The following is an 18,448-nucleotide window of genomic DNA, read 5'->3' on the forward strand; positions in this document are numbered from 1 at the left end:
TTGTACTGACTGGACTTCCTTGAAAGCGGGTAGATATAATCCAATGATAGGCAGCATTGTGCTTCAAGAGTGAATTTGCAACGTCCTTTTGACAGGGAATGCCATGCCATTCCTCTTGGTTTTGTTATTCCCAGCATAGTAAACCACGTGTTTCTGTGATCCAACATGGCCAATTTCAGTTCACTCATGCCTAGGATACTGATGTTGATGGGTTCCATTGTAAAGCAGAGGGGCATCTAAAGGTGGAAGGCACTCAGTGAGAGGAATTGAAACACTGGCTGCAACAAAGTTGGACATTCAATAAAGAAGACTGAATCGATGCATTTGAATTGTGGTGCTAAAGTACCATGGACTGCTAAAAAGACAATCCACACTGACCTATGGCTCTGCAGGGGACAGCACTGGAGACACAGTGGGGAATTGCACCTGACCTGATCCCACCACACCGAGGCAAAGCACTGGGGGAGTGCAGCGGAACAGCAAGGGAATGGAGCAGCAAGGTCCCCAAGGAATGCTGAAAGTGGACTTTGGGGCCAGGTCGTGGTGCCCAAACAGACTGAACTGGAAAACACTCCTAAAGACCAACAAACGATCCTTGAACTAACTACAAGGTTTTCTTTCTTGAAGAAAAAAAAAAGACAATCCGCTCTGTCTTGGAAGAAGTAATGCCACAGTGCTCCTTAGAAGCAAGGATGGCAAGACTTTGTTTTACATACTTTGGACATGCTATCAGGAGAGATCAGTCCCTGGAGAAGGACATCATGCTTGGTAAAGCAGAGGGGTAGAAAAAGAGGGGAAGGCCCTCAAGGAGATGGGTGGACACAGTGGCTGCACCAAGGGGCTCAAGCATAGGACCGACTGTGAGGATGGTGTGTAGGTCCCGGTAGTGTTTTGACCTGTTGTGCATGGGGTCACTGTGCATCAGAGCTGAATTGATAGACCTAACAACAACGACAACATATTTCTGGGATTCTCTGCTTTGAACTAACTGACATCAGAAATGATACCCCATGTTCCATTTCCTCTCCTGAATTCGTTCTGACCCTCTGGCTGCTCCCTGTGTATGACCTTCAACAACATTTTGCTTGTATGTGATATCAATAATCATGTTCTATAGTGTGTGCATGCCGCTGGGCCATCTTTCTGTGGCACAGGCACACAGATGGATTCCCTTCAGTCAGTTGGCCACATAGCTCTCTTCTGAATTTCCCGGCACAGAGGAGTGAGTGCTTCCAGTGCGTCTTCAGCTTGCAGAAGCATTCCAGTTTGTATTCCGTCACCCCTGGAGCTTTGTTTTTGGCTAATGCCTTCAGTGCTGATGGAACTTCCTCCTTCAGCACCATTTTTTCTTGCTCATCTGCTACCTCCTGAAACGGTGGAAGACCAGTTCTTTTTGGTGCAGTGACTTTGTGCGTTTTTTATTTTTCCTTAGAAAGCTGGAAATCCTTTCCCTTCCTCTTTTTCTTTAAGGGGGCTTGTCTTGGTTTCTTTCGTGAGCAACCAAAGTAAAGCTTGCCCCATTCATTCACTTTTTTTTAAGACACACCTCCCAAGAAACAGGTGATATAAGTATTTTAAGACATCGCATTTTTCTTTCTTACACAGCATTTTCCCATGAAGACAATAAGGTTACAGCGCACAGATCTGAAACCCCAGGCCAAGTTACAGCACGCGCCTGCAGCCGTGGCAATCTGTGTCAGAACGCAGACCTGTTCGCTACTGCACGCCGCGGCGAGGCCGGAAGCGGAAGTGCTCCGGAGCCATCTCTTGTGGCGCCCTCGTGTGCGTCGCCTCTGCTGGTCCGACTTGGGGCCCTTCCGAGCGTTCCGCGCACAAGAGCTCCCGGCTGGCGCGCAGGCCCGCCCCTCCGGCTCCCGCGCCCGGTTCCCTCCATCCTCCCGGGGCTGCGCGCGAACCCGCGGCTTCCGTCCCCGCGCGCGCTCGGCGGCGCCTGCACGGCGTCTCTGTGCGCTTACAGGTAAGGTCTCGCGAGACCTGCAGGGCAGCAGGGAGGTGAGCCGGCGAGCAGGGTCCGCGCGTCCCCCGGGAGGCGGCTGCCAGGAACCCTGCAGTGGGTTGCGACCCCAGAGCGACCCTTTGGTGCCACCCAACGAAACGCTGCCGGCTCCGGCGCCATCTTCACCCTCGATCCTATGCCCGAGCCCATTGTTGCAGCCTCTGTCCGTGCGTCCGCCCGTCCGTCCCCCCTCTTGAGGGCCTTGCTTATACTCCGCTCCCCTCCACTCGACCGAGCGCGATGTCCCCGCTTCTCCAGGGACTGGTCTCTCCTGACAGTATGTCTGAAGTGTGTAAGGCGGAGTCTCAGCAGCTGGGCCCCTGAGGCGCATTCTGACGGTGCTGCTTCCACGACGGGCCGGTTTGCCCATGCAGCAGTCCCGGGGCACTTTGACAATCCTCCCCAGCACCACAATGCAAACGGCGCCTTTTCTGCAAGCAGGGAGCCACGCCGTCTAAGAGGACAGAAGGCCAGGACCCTGCCTCTCTGTTTATCCCATCCCCTCTGCTCTGCCTCCTTCTCCCTTCTCAGGTCCCGGCCATGCCCGAGAGAAGGAGTCCAGTATAGGCATCTGGACCCAGGTGACGGCGTTGCAGATCCCTGTAGTCCGAGGGAGGAGGTTCGAAGGCTTTGACTGGCTTTGTGGACCAAAGCTTTCTCTGCCTGCAGACTGCCCGGTGGCTCTCCGACACTGCTGCCCGTCTTACTTGGGGCGTTCAATTAGAGGTTGAGAAATGAGCCAGGGAATGGTGAGTACCAAAGAGACCTGGGGCATTCCCAGTAAAAGCGAGTCAAGTTTATAGATGATAAGGTGGGGGGAGGGGGGCAACTCTGTGCTGTGTTTCTTCTGCGAGCAAACGGGTGTTAGAAAGGCGAGGCCCTGTGCCACTGTGTTCCTCCCGGTGGAGGAGAGAAACAAATTCATAGACACACGTATACAAGAAAGAGCTTCATAGCAAAGGGTAATTGTATATTGAGAAAGCAAACAGCCCTGCCTAGTCCAGATCAAATCCTTAAGTCCAATATTAGCCCATCTGTCTGGATACCAGTCCATGAGCTCTTCCACAGACTCACTCAGCACATGCAACGATAACGAAAGCAGGGAGCCCCCAGACCAGCGGGTGGAAAGCCTCGTGGGAGCGTCTCAGCCCCTGCGTGGCTCTCCACGTGGCTCCTCCAGCTCCGGGGCTCTGGCTCCATCAGTGTAGCTCCAGGTGTCTTGTCAACAGGAATGTCTCTCAGGGAGAGGAAGCAGAGAGTGGAGCTCTGACCTTCAGCGAGCTATTTTTATACCTGCCACACCTCCAAAATGAGGTCATCAAGCTGCCACCTGATTGACAGGCTAGCCTCCACCCTTCTAACCTATCTAACAAGTTGACATGAAGTTATGTAATCACCACAGCTGTTGTCACGGAGACCTACCTCTATACGTGTGGGTTTTTCAAGCCCTTCATGCTTGGGGTACCTTATTATGAAGTCCCAAAGGTACCACGGGGCCTAAACATCACACTCTGGGCCTTGGGGCCGTATGTTGAGTAACCGAATTCCTTGTCCAGATCCTGGAAATGAAGCAGCTTGAGTGACGAGGTGAAGCGCAGATCCCCCAGCAGCATCCCCGCCCATCCCTGTGAACAGTGTTCCTGGCCTTTCGGAGGCCCTTGAACTGTGCAGATCTGAACCCACAGCTCTGCCTGCTACCCGCTGTGATGGGGCAAAGGGAGAGCGCATTGCTCGGGGAAGAAATCTGACTGTTTCTGCGGTCATGTGCGGGCCTTGCCACCGTCATTACTTCACTGAAGGAATAAGTGATGCCGGAGCATGGTCCCACCTGGATTATTGTTGAGGCCGTCTAAACCATCCTCTTTTTTTAAAAAAACTGGTGGAGTATTTCACTGTATACTTCAACACTAGGTTTACAGGACGAGTCGTTTTGATGCGTTTCAACTTCCTCAACGACAGTGACAGACCCCGGTTTTTTACATACACCTCCTACCGTTTATGCAGACTTCTATCCATTTTATGAGACAAATAGACATCCAAATTCATTTTCTTCTAAGCCTTCTAATCTCAACACTCACTTGTTTACCTGTCTCTACAGACACACATCAATTTGATGGGAACCTAAATTGAGCATTAATCCAATAAACTCGTCCCATTCATGAAAGCATTACTTCATTCATACATACAAGCACAGTGAGGAAGTTCTTAGCAAGTAAAGATCACGTGTAATGACAAACGGTGCAGTGGACAGAAATAGTCTGACTGAGCGACCCTTATGATACATGGCACCCAGTAGCTCAAATGTGTAATGTCCAGTATTATAAATACAGTGTCACGTAGTTTCACTTATAAGCTAATCATGTATAATTTTGTTGTTTTCAAATAGAGTAAGTTGTTGTTTAAAGAAATTGTGCAGTTCCATTCACAGGCCAGTTTTGCCATGTGTCCATAGAGATGAGGAAATCAGAAATGCCCGCAAGTCCAGTGTGAAGCTTCCTGAGAAGCTGGTGGTCCATTTAACTTGTCTTCTGGGCCGTCCTGTGCCGAGAGCTGGTGACACATGGCTGTTATTTCTGGCTGTTCCATACAGTGTCGGATTAGAATGCAAAATTAAGGGTTCTTTTTGAGCTAGAGAAACTGAACCTACTAAGAGATGAGTGGATTTACATTCCCAGGGGTACCATTTCCACTGTTAGCAAATTTGGGGATCAGTTTGTTTTGAATGGACAGCATGTAAACCTTCTCACCCACAGAGGAATGCCCGTTTTAACAGCCCTAAAAGCGACCGTTCGCCTTATTTAAATATCGAGAAGGATCTTGAAGCTTTCTGTAACCCACTGCGCCAGAAGAGCTGGTGTGTTGAACGCTTCGAGCCACTTTGGAACTATTTCCCATATTAAAATAGATGTGCTGACTGATAGCTCGAGCTTTCTGTGTCAAGAGAGTGTCCTGAGTTAGATTTTATGCAAATAAATTTATTGTACTACTTCTTAATTAAGCTTTAAGTGATTAAATTTCAAGTAGTTTTAACTTGGACTAGGAAGCTCTAGCTAAGCATCAGTGGATTTCTATTGTGTGTAAAAGTACAACTGTTGTGTTTCCCCGATAGAGTGCCCTTCGAATGGCAATGGAACTTCAAAGTGTGCTTCATAGCGGTTCACCCCTACTCCTCTGCTCCGTCACAGCTTTCTTCCAGCTGCCTGCAGATGAACAGCTTTATTTTAAACCGTCCTAATCATCTTGCCAGGAGTTTTTTGGTTTCCACATCATAGATTACTGTTTAGGGTTTTTAGATATAGAAGTGTTACATGCCTGTTGCAAAAACATCTAAGAGAAAGGTGAACATGAAGAAAGGAAAACTCAGGCATCATCCCAAAAGCTCACCCTAGAGCAGCGGCTCTCAACCTGTCAGTCGCGACCCCTTTTGGGGTCAAACGACCCTTTCACAGGGGTCGCCTGATTCATCACAGGAGCAAAATGACAGTGAAGAAGTAGCAACGAAAATAATGTTATGGTTGGGGGGTCACCACACCACGAGGAGCTGTACGAAAGGGTGGCGGCGTGAGGAAGGTTAAAAACTGCTAACCTAGAAGTAACCGCTGTAAACCTTGCTGTTTAGCCACACAAATTCTCACCATTACCAGTACAGATTAGAAATGGAATCTTTCCCCCAAAAACTTTGACTTATAAGTTAGGTGGGCATGTACACATCAGAGTGATGTTTTTGCATTCAACAACTTAAACAGCTTCGGGAATCTCACCCAGGTTTCCCAGTTTCTTCCTACTAGCCTTTCCCCCATCTCCCTCTTGTAGGAGGTTCTCTCCCCCGTGACCCCAATGAACCTCTGCCGCCTATTGCCCCTCCTTCCCGCCTTCTCGCCCCTGGTCACCATCTGTTCTGTTTTGTCTGGTGTGAGCACTTTCCTTCCCTTTTTTTAAATAACGTCGGTCGCATGCAGTATGTGTCCTTTCACGTTTGACTGACTTCACCTCGCATGATATCCTCCACCCATTCATGTCACGGCGTCACGTTTGCATGATTCTTGTTTATCGATGGGCACTACTCCTTTTGTGCATAAGATGTTCAGCGTCTGCTTCCTTGGTAAAGTGGAGGGGCAGCAAATAAGAGGAAGATGATGGACACAGTGGCTACCACAACGGGCCCAGCACAGGAACGATTGTGAGGAAGGCGTAGGACAGGGCAGACTGTGGTTCTGCTGTGCAGTGGGTCACTGAGGGCTGGAGCCAACTTGATGGAACCTAGCAACAACAACATGTCTTTCATTGTGTGGATGTTCCGGAGCTTATTTATCCATTCGTGTTAATGAGTGTTGATGTTGCTGACATCTTCTTGTTGCTGTGATCAGTGTTGCAGTGAGCCGGGATGTGCATGTATCCGTTCCTGCACTTCTCTTCCCGACTGTAGGGTAGATGATGCCAGGTAGTGCTACTCCTGGGCCATAACATCATTTCGGGGCCTGTTTGTTGGAGGAAGAGCCGTCCTACTTGACGTGGTGGTGACCAGGAAGGCCACAGTGGGACTGCCCTGTGGGTTCCTGGGACTGGAAATGTTGTTAGGTTCTGCTGAGTGGGTTCTGGCCCGTAGCTACCTAGATGCACAGCAAAGGAAAGCCTGCACATCCTCACAATTGTGCTTTGGCCCATTGTGGCCACATGGCAGTGAATCTCATCAAGGGTTTTCCTCCCCCGCCGGCCTCGGTTTCCCCAAGCATGACGACCCTTCCCAGGGACTGGTCTCGCTTGATAACATCCAAATACGTGAGATGGAGCCTCCCATCCTCCTTCGAAGAAGCATTTTGCTTAAACCTGTTCTACGACAGATCTGTGTGTTCTTTTGGCAATGCACGGAGCTTTCGGGGTTCTTGCCCAGCACCATCATTCACGTGCATCAGCTCTTCATTGGTCTTCCTTATTTGTGTCTAACTTTCTCATGCACATGAGGTGATTGAAAATAGCAGGGCTTGGGTCAGGCGCACCTTAGTCCTCAAAGTAACCCCCCAGCTTTTCAGCAGCCAAGAGGTCTTGGGCAGCAGGTGTACCCAGTGCAGTACATTGCGTGATCTCTTGACGGCTGCTTCCATGGGCATTGATGGTGGACCCAAGCCAGACAAAATCTTTGTCCGCTTCGCCTTGTCTCCATTCATCACGTCACCTATTGGTCCAGCTGAGGATTTCTGCTTTCTTGACGTTGAGTTGTAATCCATACTGAAGACTGCAGTCCTTCATCAGCAAGTGCTCCTCACTGTCGGCCGGCAGGGTTGTGCTGTCTGCATATTGCAGGCTGTTCACAAGCCTTCCTCCAATCCTGGTGGGGTACTCTTCTTCATATAATCTAGCTTCTATGACGATCTGCTCAGCATATAGATTGAACAAGTATGGTGAGAGGATACGGCCCTCACTGACACCTTTCCTGATTTCACACCGTGCACCATTCCCACGTTTTGCTCACACACTGCCTCTTGATACATATACAAGCTCCTCATGAGCACAATGAAATGTTCTGGATTTCCCATTCTTCTCAAGGTCACCCATAGTTTGTTATGGTCCACAGAGTCCGTGCCTTGGCATAGTCAAGGAAACACAAGTAAGCATCTTTCTGGTGTTCACAGCTTTGAGCCAGATCCACCCGACAGCAGCAAGAGGGCCGCCATGAATTTTCCACGCCCTCTTGAATCCGGCCGGAATCTTTGGTAGCTCCCTGGTGATATGCTGCTTGCAACTTTTGTTGGGTGATCTTCAGGAACACTTTTACTTGCATATGATATTGCTCTGTAACTCGAGCATTCTGTTGCGTCGTCTTCCTGTGGAATGGGTACAAGTACAGATCCCTTCCAGTCAGTTGGCCAGGTAGCTGTCTTCCAAATTTCTTGGCATTGGTGACTCAGTGCTTTGAGTGCTCCACCGGCTCTTGAAATATTTCAGTGACTATTTCATCAACTCCTGGAGCCTTGGTTTTGGCTGATGCTCTCAGTGCAGCTTGAACTTCTTCCTTCAGCACCACTGGTGCTTGCTCAGATGCTACTTGATGAAATGGTCGAATGTCAACTAATTTTTTTCCCTTTTCTACAGTGCCTCTGTGTATACTTTCCATTTTCTTTTGATAACCGCCTGACTCAGTCAATATTTTGCCCACAGAATCCTTCGCTATTTCAAGTTGAGGCTTGGCGTTTTCTTGAGTCCTTTCCCTTTACGTTATGCAGAGTGTGGGCTTCCTTTTGGTGTTCCAGCCCCAGGACCGTGCCCATGATGGTAATGTCTGACTTTGTCTTCTCAAGCTATCTGTGAAGTTTCTCTTCGTTTCTGTAACTTCGAATTTCCGCCACTTCCCTCAGCTACTCGACAATTAACAGCAAGCTTCAGAGTCTCTTCTGAATCCACTTTGACCTTTTGCTTCTTTCCTGTGTTTTTAATGACCTGTTGCTTCTTCATGAATGATGTTCTGTCATTAGCAGCAAGTCTGTTCTTGAGATGTTCTTGAACTTCAGGGGGGATAGACTCAAGGTAGTATTTTGGCTCTCATGGACCTGTTTTAATTTTCTTCAGCTTCAACCTGAATTTGCATGTGCTCCGTTGGTGGTCCGCTCCACAGCCAGGTCCTGGCCTGGTTTTAGCTGTAGATATGGGGCTTCTCCATCATCCCTTCCCGCAGATGGAGTTAATGTGATATCTGTGTATCCCATCTGGAGAAGTCCATGTGTATATCCGTTGTTTGTGTTGTTGAAAAGAAGTATTTGCTGTGACGCAGTCGTTGGTCTTGCAAAAGTTTGTTCATGGAATTTCTAGCCTCGTTTCTATCAGTAAGACCATATTTTGCAACCCATGTCCCTCCCTCTGTTTCCAGTGTTCGCATTCTACTTGCGAGCAGTTATTGGTGCATCTTAACTGCAAGTGTGATCCAGTGCAGATGGAAGACGTTGGCAGAATCTTCAATTTCTCCATCATGAGCTATGTTGGTTGGTCATAAGTGTGAGTAACCACTTGTATGGTTTGGATTTCCATGAATGTGGAGAGACATTGTCTGATCGCAGACAGCCTTGTTCTTCCAGATAGACCTTGGAGTGGCCTTTTTTGACAGTTTAGGCAACACCCTTCCTCTGATTATTTTATTTCTAGGATAGTGAGCCACATCATTTCCTGATTTAGAATGCTCGAAGGCAGTCCATTTCAGCTCACTAGAATGTACATCTGTATGTGTTCCCTTTCATTTTTGATGGCTTTCCATTTTCCTAGATTCATATTTTATAGGTTGGAAATTTTATTAATGGATTTTAGCAGTGGCTTCTTATTTTCACTTGCGCCCCATCAGCAAATAAAGATATGGAAGATCTTACTCCCACAGGCGGTACTCCATTCACGTCACCCTCCTGCCATTGATTTGATTCAGACTCGTAGTGACCCTAGAGGGCGGGAGAGGCCTGCCTGTTGGATGTCTGGGACGTTAACTCTTTATTAGAGTGGGCAGCGTCATCTGTTTCATGCGGAGCAACTTTGGGGTCCTAAATGCTGGCCTTCCAGTTAGCCCCTCATCGCACAGCCCACGATGCCGCCAGGGCTCCCAGGCATGAGTGACCTGAAATGCACCGCCACCGGCCATTCCGAGCCAGACACTGATGATTTACTATGCCAGGAATGGCGAATGCAAGCAAGCTGTGCCCCACACATTGTGAAGGGCACATGTGAAGATCTCTATAGGACATACCCATACCCTGTAAGGAAGGCCAGTGAATGCAGCTACGGTGCCCATTTACAAACCAACTACTAAGACATCGAGGAGGAAATGGAGGAATTCCACCAACCTTTTAGTCTGATGTTGCTCGGACATTCGATCAGGCTATATTGATAACTGTTGGCTATCAAAATGCAAAGGCATGAAACAGAGGACGGATGCCCTTGGTGACAGAAAGGAAGCTGGCGATGGCATCTAGAATTTGGCAAGGCATCGTAAATGCTTTCCTTTCCACCAACAGAAACGAGCTTGCTGGGTGAAATATGCAGGAATCAAATAGGCTATATCAGCAGGGAAAGGTCATGGAGAAGTTCACTGTTAGCAGCCACAGTGAGGTCAGGGGTCCCTTAGCACAGATCATTGAGTTCAGGTTGAAGTTGAGGAAAAGGAAAACAAGTCCATGAGATCAAAACAGAACAACCCCCAGCCCCACCCCCTAGGAACTTGTGTGTCCCACCTTAACAGATTTGACACACTGACCACTGATAACGGAACGCTGGATGAGGTATGGAATGACTTCAACAACGTCATATACAAAGTAAACAGTTCATTTAAAATTTAGGAAAGAGAAAAAAAGTCAAAGTGGGTGTTGGAAGAGACGCTCATACTTGCCTTTGGATGTAGTCTGTCTGAAGCAAATGGAAGAACTGAAGTCAAGGAGCTGGATAGGAAATGTCAAAGGCTAGCTGGAGAAGACAGATCAGAGTGTGGTGCGTACAGAGACCTGGAACTAGCCATCCCAAAGGGAGGGACATACTCTGGGTCTCAAACAGAAAGAACTGACGGGGAAAGGCCAAGCCTCAAATCGAAATACTGACGGATTCTACGGGAAAAATAGTGAGTCGTTCAGGAAGCACCAAAAGATGATGGAATATGCAGCCATTGTACCAAAAAGCACGAGGCGACATTCAGCCAGTTCCAGAGGCGGCGTGTGATCGAGAACCAACGGGACTGAAGTAAGACGTCTGAAGTTGCCTGGGAGGCATTCATGAACAAGGATCCTGGAATCAATAGAAATCAGGCTGAAACCTTCCAACAAGCTGAGCAAACACTGAAAGCACTCATGGCCTGTGCCATCCAGCGGGAAGAAATCCGTATGTGTGCCCTTCCCAAAGAAAGGTGACTCCACAGAATGCAGAGGTTGTCCAACGCTGGCCTCAGTGGCACTGCTCGTGGCGGGGCAGAGTCTGGAGAGTGCCATGAGCCGCCCGGACGGCAAACAGACCCACTGGGAAGAAGTGCAGCCAGAGGCTCCTGAGAAGGGAGGTGGCAAGACTCTCTCACACACTTGGGACAAGTTGTCCAGAGAGACCAGTTTTTGGCAAATGACAGCCTGCTGCGTAAAGTGAAAGGTGAGCACAACCGAGGGACGCCGTCAAGGAGCTGCCGCGTGGACTCAATGTAATGGCCGGCGACAGTTGGGAGGAAGGCGGTGCTGGGCAGTGCATGGGTGACTGCGAGTTGAAACTGACCGAACAGCACCCAACAGCAAACGCCATCGTCTCAGGCTGCTCGTTCCCAAATTACCAAGGCGAATCTGGTTGTCACGCTTAACTTTTGTCCATTAGAATTAGGAGGAAAGCTACCCGTCCCTCTGGGATTCTCAATGCCTTGTGTTTATTTTGTGTCGGGTCTTTGAGAGACAGGTTATATCAGTTCTCAGCCTTCCTAATGCCAAGACCCTTTAATACAGTTCCTCATGTGGTGGTGACTGTCCCCACCCACCCCACCCATAAAATTAATTTTGTTGTTACTTCATCACTGTCATTTTGCTACTTTTAGGAATTGGGCAACCCCTGTGAAAGGGTCGTTGGACCACCAAACGGGTCGCGACCCACAGGTTGAGAACCATTGGGTTAAATGGTTTCTTTCCCCAAGGAAATGAGGATATGAATGTGGAAATAGTTCTCTCCGTGTCTGGGGATTTCTTTCAGGGATGCTGTATGTTCTGACGATTCAGGAGCATACGCCTATATGGGAAAGGAAAAAAACCACAGGTGTAAATTTATGACAGGCCTTGGTGAAGACTGAAAAATCAACATGTGAGGGAGCTGTTTCCCGGCCTCTTTCCCACGAGGCCTGTACAACTGTGAGGGCGTGCATGCGTCTCCCCGTCCCTCCCTGGTGGGCTGTGCGTTTGCAGCCTGACTGTGTTAAGACGGCAGTGTTGGCATCTTTGAGTCCCTAACATCAGTCTCCTGTTCCGTGTTCTTGAGCTTGTGGCTAAGAGTCTGAGTGGGCAGAGACAGGGCTATAGGGTGGCTGACATTTGGTTTCCAGTTGAAATCCCTGGAGGTCAGCCCTTGCTATCAGCTAAGAATAAGCAGATGCATGTTTTGTGTTTTGGGGGGAAAAAATACCAAATGCCGTTTTCTTTCTTTTTTAAAGCTTCTTCGTAATATGGCTCTGCGATCATTCAGTGTCCTCTAAGAAAGGCTCTACCCACTGCCCCTTGGGGATCCCCCAAAGGGGCCACCATAACCTGCTGAGTTGGCATCTGCCTTGAATTTAAGTGGCCCAGCAGTTGCCCTCCGAATGCATGGCTTTGATTACACCTTGCTCTCTGGATCCCAAGATTGGTTAGGTTTGGTCCATCCAGTCATCTTCATTAGCTTTGATCACGCTTCAAAGATCATCTCTTTGTGATGGCGTTTATTCAAGCAGTGCTTTGGGGAGCCATTGGACTAAAACCTTAAAATTGAGGCGCTAACTGCAGTAACGATCTCATTGTGTGTATAATGTGTCTTCGAAGGATACGCAAAAGGCTGGTCCCTATCAGGTGGGTGTGCAGTAAAGTGGAATTGTCGTCTGTATAGTTCCTGCCACTTGACTGGATGGGAGCAGGCAAATAAGGCGGAGAGGACTCTGAGGAGGGTTTCTCTCAGTGTGCATTTCTCTGACAGAGAAGCCAGCCTTTGCAGAAGTAGGTGCTAACTACTGACTTGGCTCCCTGATGTACCCAACAGAGAGCCAAAACGGAATGACTCTGTTAGCGTCCCCTGCACCCTGATGGCGGGCTCCCAGCCAGCCCCCACACGGCAGTCACAGGCTGTACAGAAAGGAGCCACAGCAAGTTAACTTCACTGACCACCCCGTCCATTATCCCTGGTGTCAGCTGCCCACAGAGACGGCATTGTACTCGCGGGTGGATCTTGAGAGCGTGGAATGGTCTTTTTGACAGTGGCTGTGGCCATGCCTCTTGAAGTCGTTGTTCCTAGGATATTAAATGACAAGGCTATGTGATTTAAGACAGTCAATGCCAGTTCATTTCCAGCTCACCAATATCTAGATTATTGACCTCCCTGTGTTTCATTTCATTTTTGACGACGGGGTTTCCCTGGATTCATACTGTGCACATTCATACTCACATTCTGGTGATCAATAGATGGCTGCAGCGGGGTCTTCTCCTTTTGAGTCATGTCCAGCCAGCAAGTGAAGGTTCCCCGAGCTTTATTCCACCCACGCCATTGAGGCCGACTCTCCTTGGAGGAGGCCGTCCGTTCTCCTGAAGTTCAGCCTCGAGCGCCTTCCGACCTGGGAGCACCACCTCTGACACTGCTGTGTTGATGTTGGCAACGGTCTCAGTGGCTCGTCCTTCAGAAAAGGACAGACTGTCCCATCTTCATGACCGGGTCTCCGTCCGGAAGCTTCACTGAGACCTGTTCTCCTGTGGACCCTGCAGTGACCTCGCAGCCAAAGGGTGGTTTGGGGAATGTGACACCTTGCTGATCCGGCCTATGTGTGATGTTGCAGGATTCACTGGCATTTGAGGATGTGGCCATCGAATTTACCCAAGAAGAGTGGGCTCTGCTGGATTCTTCCCAGAAGACACTGTACAGAGATGTCATGGTGGAAACCTTTAGGAACCTGGACTCAGGTAGAGATGGCTTCTGCTTTCTAAATCACTTCCTTTGCATATAAATACATTGTTCTGTTCGACCTCTTACAGCATTTGGGTTGTGGCATGGGAAGATCATTGGCAAACGGGACAGACAGTCTCATTGACCTGACACGGGTTAGACCCTAGTGATCTCTCCATGAAACTAAACATCTTGTGGGTTCAACTAGCTCTGTATTTCTCAAGCTTTTACGTCTTTAGGTCCTTGTGAATGTGAGCGTTGGTATCCAGGTACTCTAGGGCCAAAGAAAGAGACTTATAGTGTTTTACTCGGTTTATGACCAATTAGACTTATTTTTTTGGCAAGCACTCTTAGAACTGTCCATCTGCATGTCTAATTTCTTTCTGAAGGCCCACAGTTGATCACTCTGCGCAGGGATCAATGATGCCCTGAACGTCCACCTTTTCCAAACTGCTGTGCCTCTCCATCATCTCTGAGGTCAACTCCTCCTCCCCTCAAGTAGTCTCCCTCAAGTCTTAGGATCCCATAATCCTCTGCAGCTTCTTGCAGAGGGTCCAAATCCTCGAGAAAAATGGCTGGTGTGGTTGTTGAGGGTGGCGAGTCCCAAATCCACGAGTCGCAGGTCAATCTGGAAGATTCTCTTCACTCACGTGGTTTCAGGAACTGATGAACCTTAATCAGTGGGTCAGGTGACAGGCTATTAACTCCAAAGGCTGTTGAAGCTAGCGGGCCAGTCAGATGACAGGCTAGTGTATCGTGTTCCAGGAGCTGGAGGCACTAGATGCAGATGCAGAGCAAGAGAGTGGACTCTGTGAACGTATTTCTATATATTGAATGCAGACCACACCCACCCCACCCCAAGGATACTCAGAGTGGTAACTTTGATTCCTCAGTCTGGTAAGGAGGTGACCTAAGAACACACACGTCATCTGAATTCGACCTCACAAACATCGTAGACATCTCGGTCCAACCTGAGACTATCACCACAAGCATAGAGCTATGACTTGCACTACGTCACAATCTGAAGGACTTTAGCCAGAAGGGTCACAGCAAAGAATTCACTGCATGTCACCAACTTTGGAGTCTCTGGAGACCACACGATTGGCATGGTATCAGGGAGATTTGCTCCTTGGTTGGTGCTGTGCTCATGAGCTGCTCTCTCGGTGAGTACCATGTGAACCATGTGAATTTCTCTCCTTTTCAAGCAAAGGAAAGATCTGAGCGTAGTAGAGAGGATTTATATGGAGCCATTATGTTGGGAACAAAGGAAGGCGAGTGTCCTTTAAAGGCAGAGACCTGGCTGGATAGAATTATATTAGAAGAAATCAGCTTGGGAAACCATTTGACTTCAAGGAGCTGAACCTCCACACGTAACTGAACTGACTTAAAGTTTTTGTTTTTCTTAGTTCTCTCTTGACTTCTGGGGGGAAACGTCCTCTAGTTTTCTCTTAGTATTCTTATACACCCACTGGGTAGACTAGTGTTAACTTGGGTGAAGGGGACAGTTTGTCACCAAGAGTGTGGTGGTTGCTGTCAGGTGCCATTGAGCAGCTCTGACTCACAGAGGCCTCGCCCACCACAGGAGCAGCCCTGCCGGGTCCTGCACGATCCTCCCCATTGTTCTTATGTGGGAGCCCATTGTTGCAGCCACTGTGCCAGTCTACCTTGGAGAAGGGCCTCCTCTTTTTCACGGCCCTCTACTGTACCAAGTATGATGTCCTGTCCATAGTTCATGAGACAGTCTCCCAGTCCTTGCCCCTACGGAGCTGTCTGGCTATACTTATTTGAAGGCAGATTTGTTGGTTCTTCTGGTGGTCCGTGACACTTTGAACAAAAGGGAGATGGAGAACAATGATGGAACCAGGACAAGACACTGGGAGGTATGATAAGTTGTTGAACTTAAGAGAGGTGATCTACTATGTGAGTGATCACCTCTAATTCCCAATGAAAAGTTTTAAAACATTCCTTTTACATACACGCATTGCTTTGCATGCCTACTTACACCCTAGTTTACTTACTCTCCCTCAATGATCATGTAATTATTTCTCAAGAAGTTTCTGACCCTCTGGTCGGCCAAACTCCTGGGAAAACTAGTTGCCTTGTCTAGTCCTCACCGATGCTTTGATGCTCATAAATTTCTTGGCCTATGTCAGTTTCTCAACAGGACGATCACAGACAAGAGTGTTCAGGCGAACATATAATCATGCGATTCATGAAGAACGAGTCCTGGTCGTCTGTATTAGGAGGAAGCTGTGGCAGTGAAGATCACGACGACCACGAGGAAAGGCCTCTGAGGTATCATGCCCATGGCATGCGTGTTCGTGTGTGTGTGTGTGTGTGTGTAAAACAGAGTCTGAATAAATAAATAATGTGTTTATCTAGTTTTTACAATACAGTATTTCCATAAAGGAGAGTCAGCTATTGAGTATTTATGACATAGTTTGGTTGTACCTCATATCAGAAAGCCTCTTTATTTGGCAAGACTTTGGCGAAGGTGCTCTGTTCGATGATTGTGCCCGTGCAGCGTGGGAACAACTCAGCACGACGGATGCACAGTCGTTGTGAATGGCGGATTTGAAATGGTGAAAAACGCACATCCTAACACTCTACCCCTTATTTTCAGCAGGAACTGTGTGGTAGAGGACGTAGAGGGCATCTGCGCTCCTAGAGAGCCTCAAGTAACGGACCAGAAAGAAGATGAGCGCAATGGAAAGTTCTTCTGCCAGATTGCAAATTTTAATATACTCAAGGGAACTCCCGCTGGTGCGAATTCTTTTGAATTTTGTGAGGATGGCGATAACACGTTCAGCCATCACATCAGCCCTTACAGTGGATACAAATCGTTTCAGTACAAGGAATGTGGAGGAATCTGCAGCTGCTCTTATTTAAATCCTCACTTAAAAGCGCTTACTGGAGAGAAACCCTATAACTGTATACGTTATGGGAAACCTTGCCGTTGTTCCCCATGCCTCAATGAACATAGAATAACACACAGCGAAGAGAGGCCTTATGAATGTAAAGAATGTGGGAAAGCCTTTAGGCAACCAGCAACACTAACTAATCATGTAAACATTCACAGTGGAGAGAGGCCTTATGTATGTAAGGAATGTGGAAAGGCCTTTAGTCATCCTTCCACACTAAATAGACATAGAAGAATTCACAGTGAAGAGAGGATCTATGAATGTACAGAATGTGGGAAAGTCTTTAGTCGTCCCTCCACACTAACATATCACATGAATATTCACAGGGGAGAGAGGCCTTATGAATGTAAGGACTGTGGGAAAGCCTTTAGCTATCCCTCAACGCTAACTGAGCATGTAAGAACACACAGTGGGAAAAGGCCTTATGAGTGTATGGAATGTGGGAAAACCTTTAGTCATCCATCAGCACTCACTAAACATACAAGAACTCACAGCAGAGAGAAGCCTTATGAATGTAAGGAATGTGGGAAAGCCTTTAGTTATTCCTCAACACTAACCGAACATAAAAGAACACACAGTGGAAAGAGGCCTTATGAATGTACAGTGTGTGGAAAAACCTTTAAGCATCTTTCAACGTTAACTAATCATTTGAGGAGTCACAATAGAGAGCAGCCTTATGAGTGTGCGGACTGCGGGAAAGCCTTTAGTCGGTCCTCGTACCTTACAAAGCATAGCCGGACGCACACCAGAGAGAAGCCTTACAGATGCGAGGACTGCGGGAAAGCGTTCCGTCAGTCCTCACACCTCACACAGCACAAAATAGCCCACTGGACACAGAGGCCTTGTGTATAAAGCACCACGGGAAAGCCTTTGCCCGTTCATCTCACTTCAAGGAGCACTTACTTCACTGTGGATCGGTCTTGTGAAGAATTTAGGGAACAGGAGGAAACCTATATTCTTTCATCATGCCTCATCGCTTTATGTAAGAAGCCTTGTTTTATGTCAGGAATGAGAGACACTCTTCCGTTTCCCCGAGGTCGTAAAGACATGTAAGAAGATTCATCAGAAAGGAAGGATCCATGCGTAGTGTTGTGGGAGAGCTTTCAGTCACCTTCATTTTTCTGAAAAAACAAAGGATGTACAGACTATCGACACCAAGTAGTTTAAAGAAAATGTTAAAGGGGAAGTTCTAGCTTTAACCCCGATACTTTCCAAGGTGGTGGTGATTCACACATGTGAGCCTTCACGAATCACCTTTTGATAGATAGGACAAGCCTCGTTTTAAATAAATTATGCATATATAAGTAACACAAAAACATCTGAGTCTTTTGGACTTCTTAAAAAGCATGCAAAATGACATTTTGCATTGATGCTAAGAAGGTAGGAGACGAGGGAAACCTCGTGTCCCTCTGAGAGCTCCGCTCATCAACAGACTCTGGTAGGAAGCAAAGTACCTTTCTGGTTTTTCCATGTGGCTGTGGGTAAGGGCCTTTGTCAGGCTGATGTCAGTGCTGCATGAGCCGTCGACGCCATTGCGAGGGCAGTTTTCCTGCCTCATAGACTTCTACGTGTACCCAACACCGCAGATACTAACCAGAAGTTAGGATGACCAGCCCAGAGCAGATTCCTCTAGCACAGAAGACAGACATAACTCCTCCAATCTCTTTATCATTCTGATAACAACCGTTTATCCCGATGGTGCTCTACTTCAGGAGTTTACTACAATGGCCATACAGAACACATGGACTAGACTCAAAGTTGCGTGGTTCCTTAGGGAAGTTGTTTGTGCCACTGAGATAGTTCTGAAGCATCGCCACCCCTATGCACAACAGAACAAAACCGTGCCCAGTGCTGGGCCATCCTCAATTGTTTGAGCCCATTAGGGACATTATAGGCTACAATT

The 18,448-nt window shown here is 48.0% G+C and overlaps 1 protein-coding gene across 3 annotated transcripts; it reads left to right on the plus strand.

Annotated features, from left to right (window-relative positions):
- Positions 1-1,819: 1,819 nt before the first annotated feature.
- LOC142443008 (uncharacterized) lies at positions 1,820-17,861 on the plus strand. Of its 3 annotated transcripts, none has more exons than XM_075544593.1 (5): positions 1,820-1,978; positions 2,549-2,766; positions 13,518-13,641; positions 15,778-15,919; positions 16,248-17,861. In XM_075544593.1, exons 2-5 carry the CDS (start codon positions 2,752-2,754, stop codon positions 17,395-17,397), a joined length of 1,431 nt encoding a protein of 476 aa, XP_075400708.1. In that variant the 5' UTR covers positions 1,820-1,978; positions 2,549-2,751; the 3' UTR covers positions 17,398-17,861. The 3 variants fall into 3 exon arrangements, with proteins under 3 accessions (XP_075400708.1, XP_075400727.1, XP_075400717.1); XM_075544612.1 differs by having other exon boundaries at positions 16,251-17,861; XM_075544602.1 differs by lacking the exon at positions 1,820-1,978 and having other exon boundaries at positions 2,044-2,766.
- The last annotated feature ends 587 nt before the right edge of the window (positions 17,862-18,448 follow it).

The sequence above is a fragment of the Tenrec ecaudatus genome, chromosome 1 (assembly GCF_050624435.1).
Source record: "Tenrec ecaudatus isolate mTenEca1 chromosome 1, mTenEca1.hap1, whole genome shotgun sequence".
Classification (NCBI taxonomy): domain Eukaryota; kingdom Metazoa; phylum Chordata; class Mammalia; order Afrosoricida; family Tenrecidae; genus Tenrec; species Tenrec ecaudatus.

Coding starts and splice junctions, on each gene's coding strand:
- LOC142443008 (XM_075544593.1), top strand. Junction 13,642..15,777: donor CTTTAGGAACCTGGACTCAG/GTAGAGATGGCT, acceptor GGCCTATGTCAG/TTTCTCAACAGGACGATCAC. Junction 15,920..16,247: donor CACGAGGAAAGGCCTCTGAG/GTATCATGCCCA, acceptor CCTTATTTTCAG/CAGGAACTGTGTGGTAGAGG.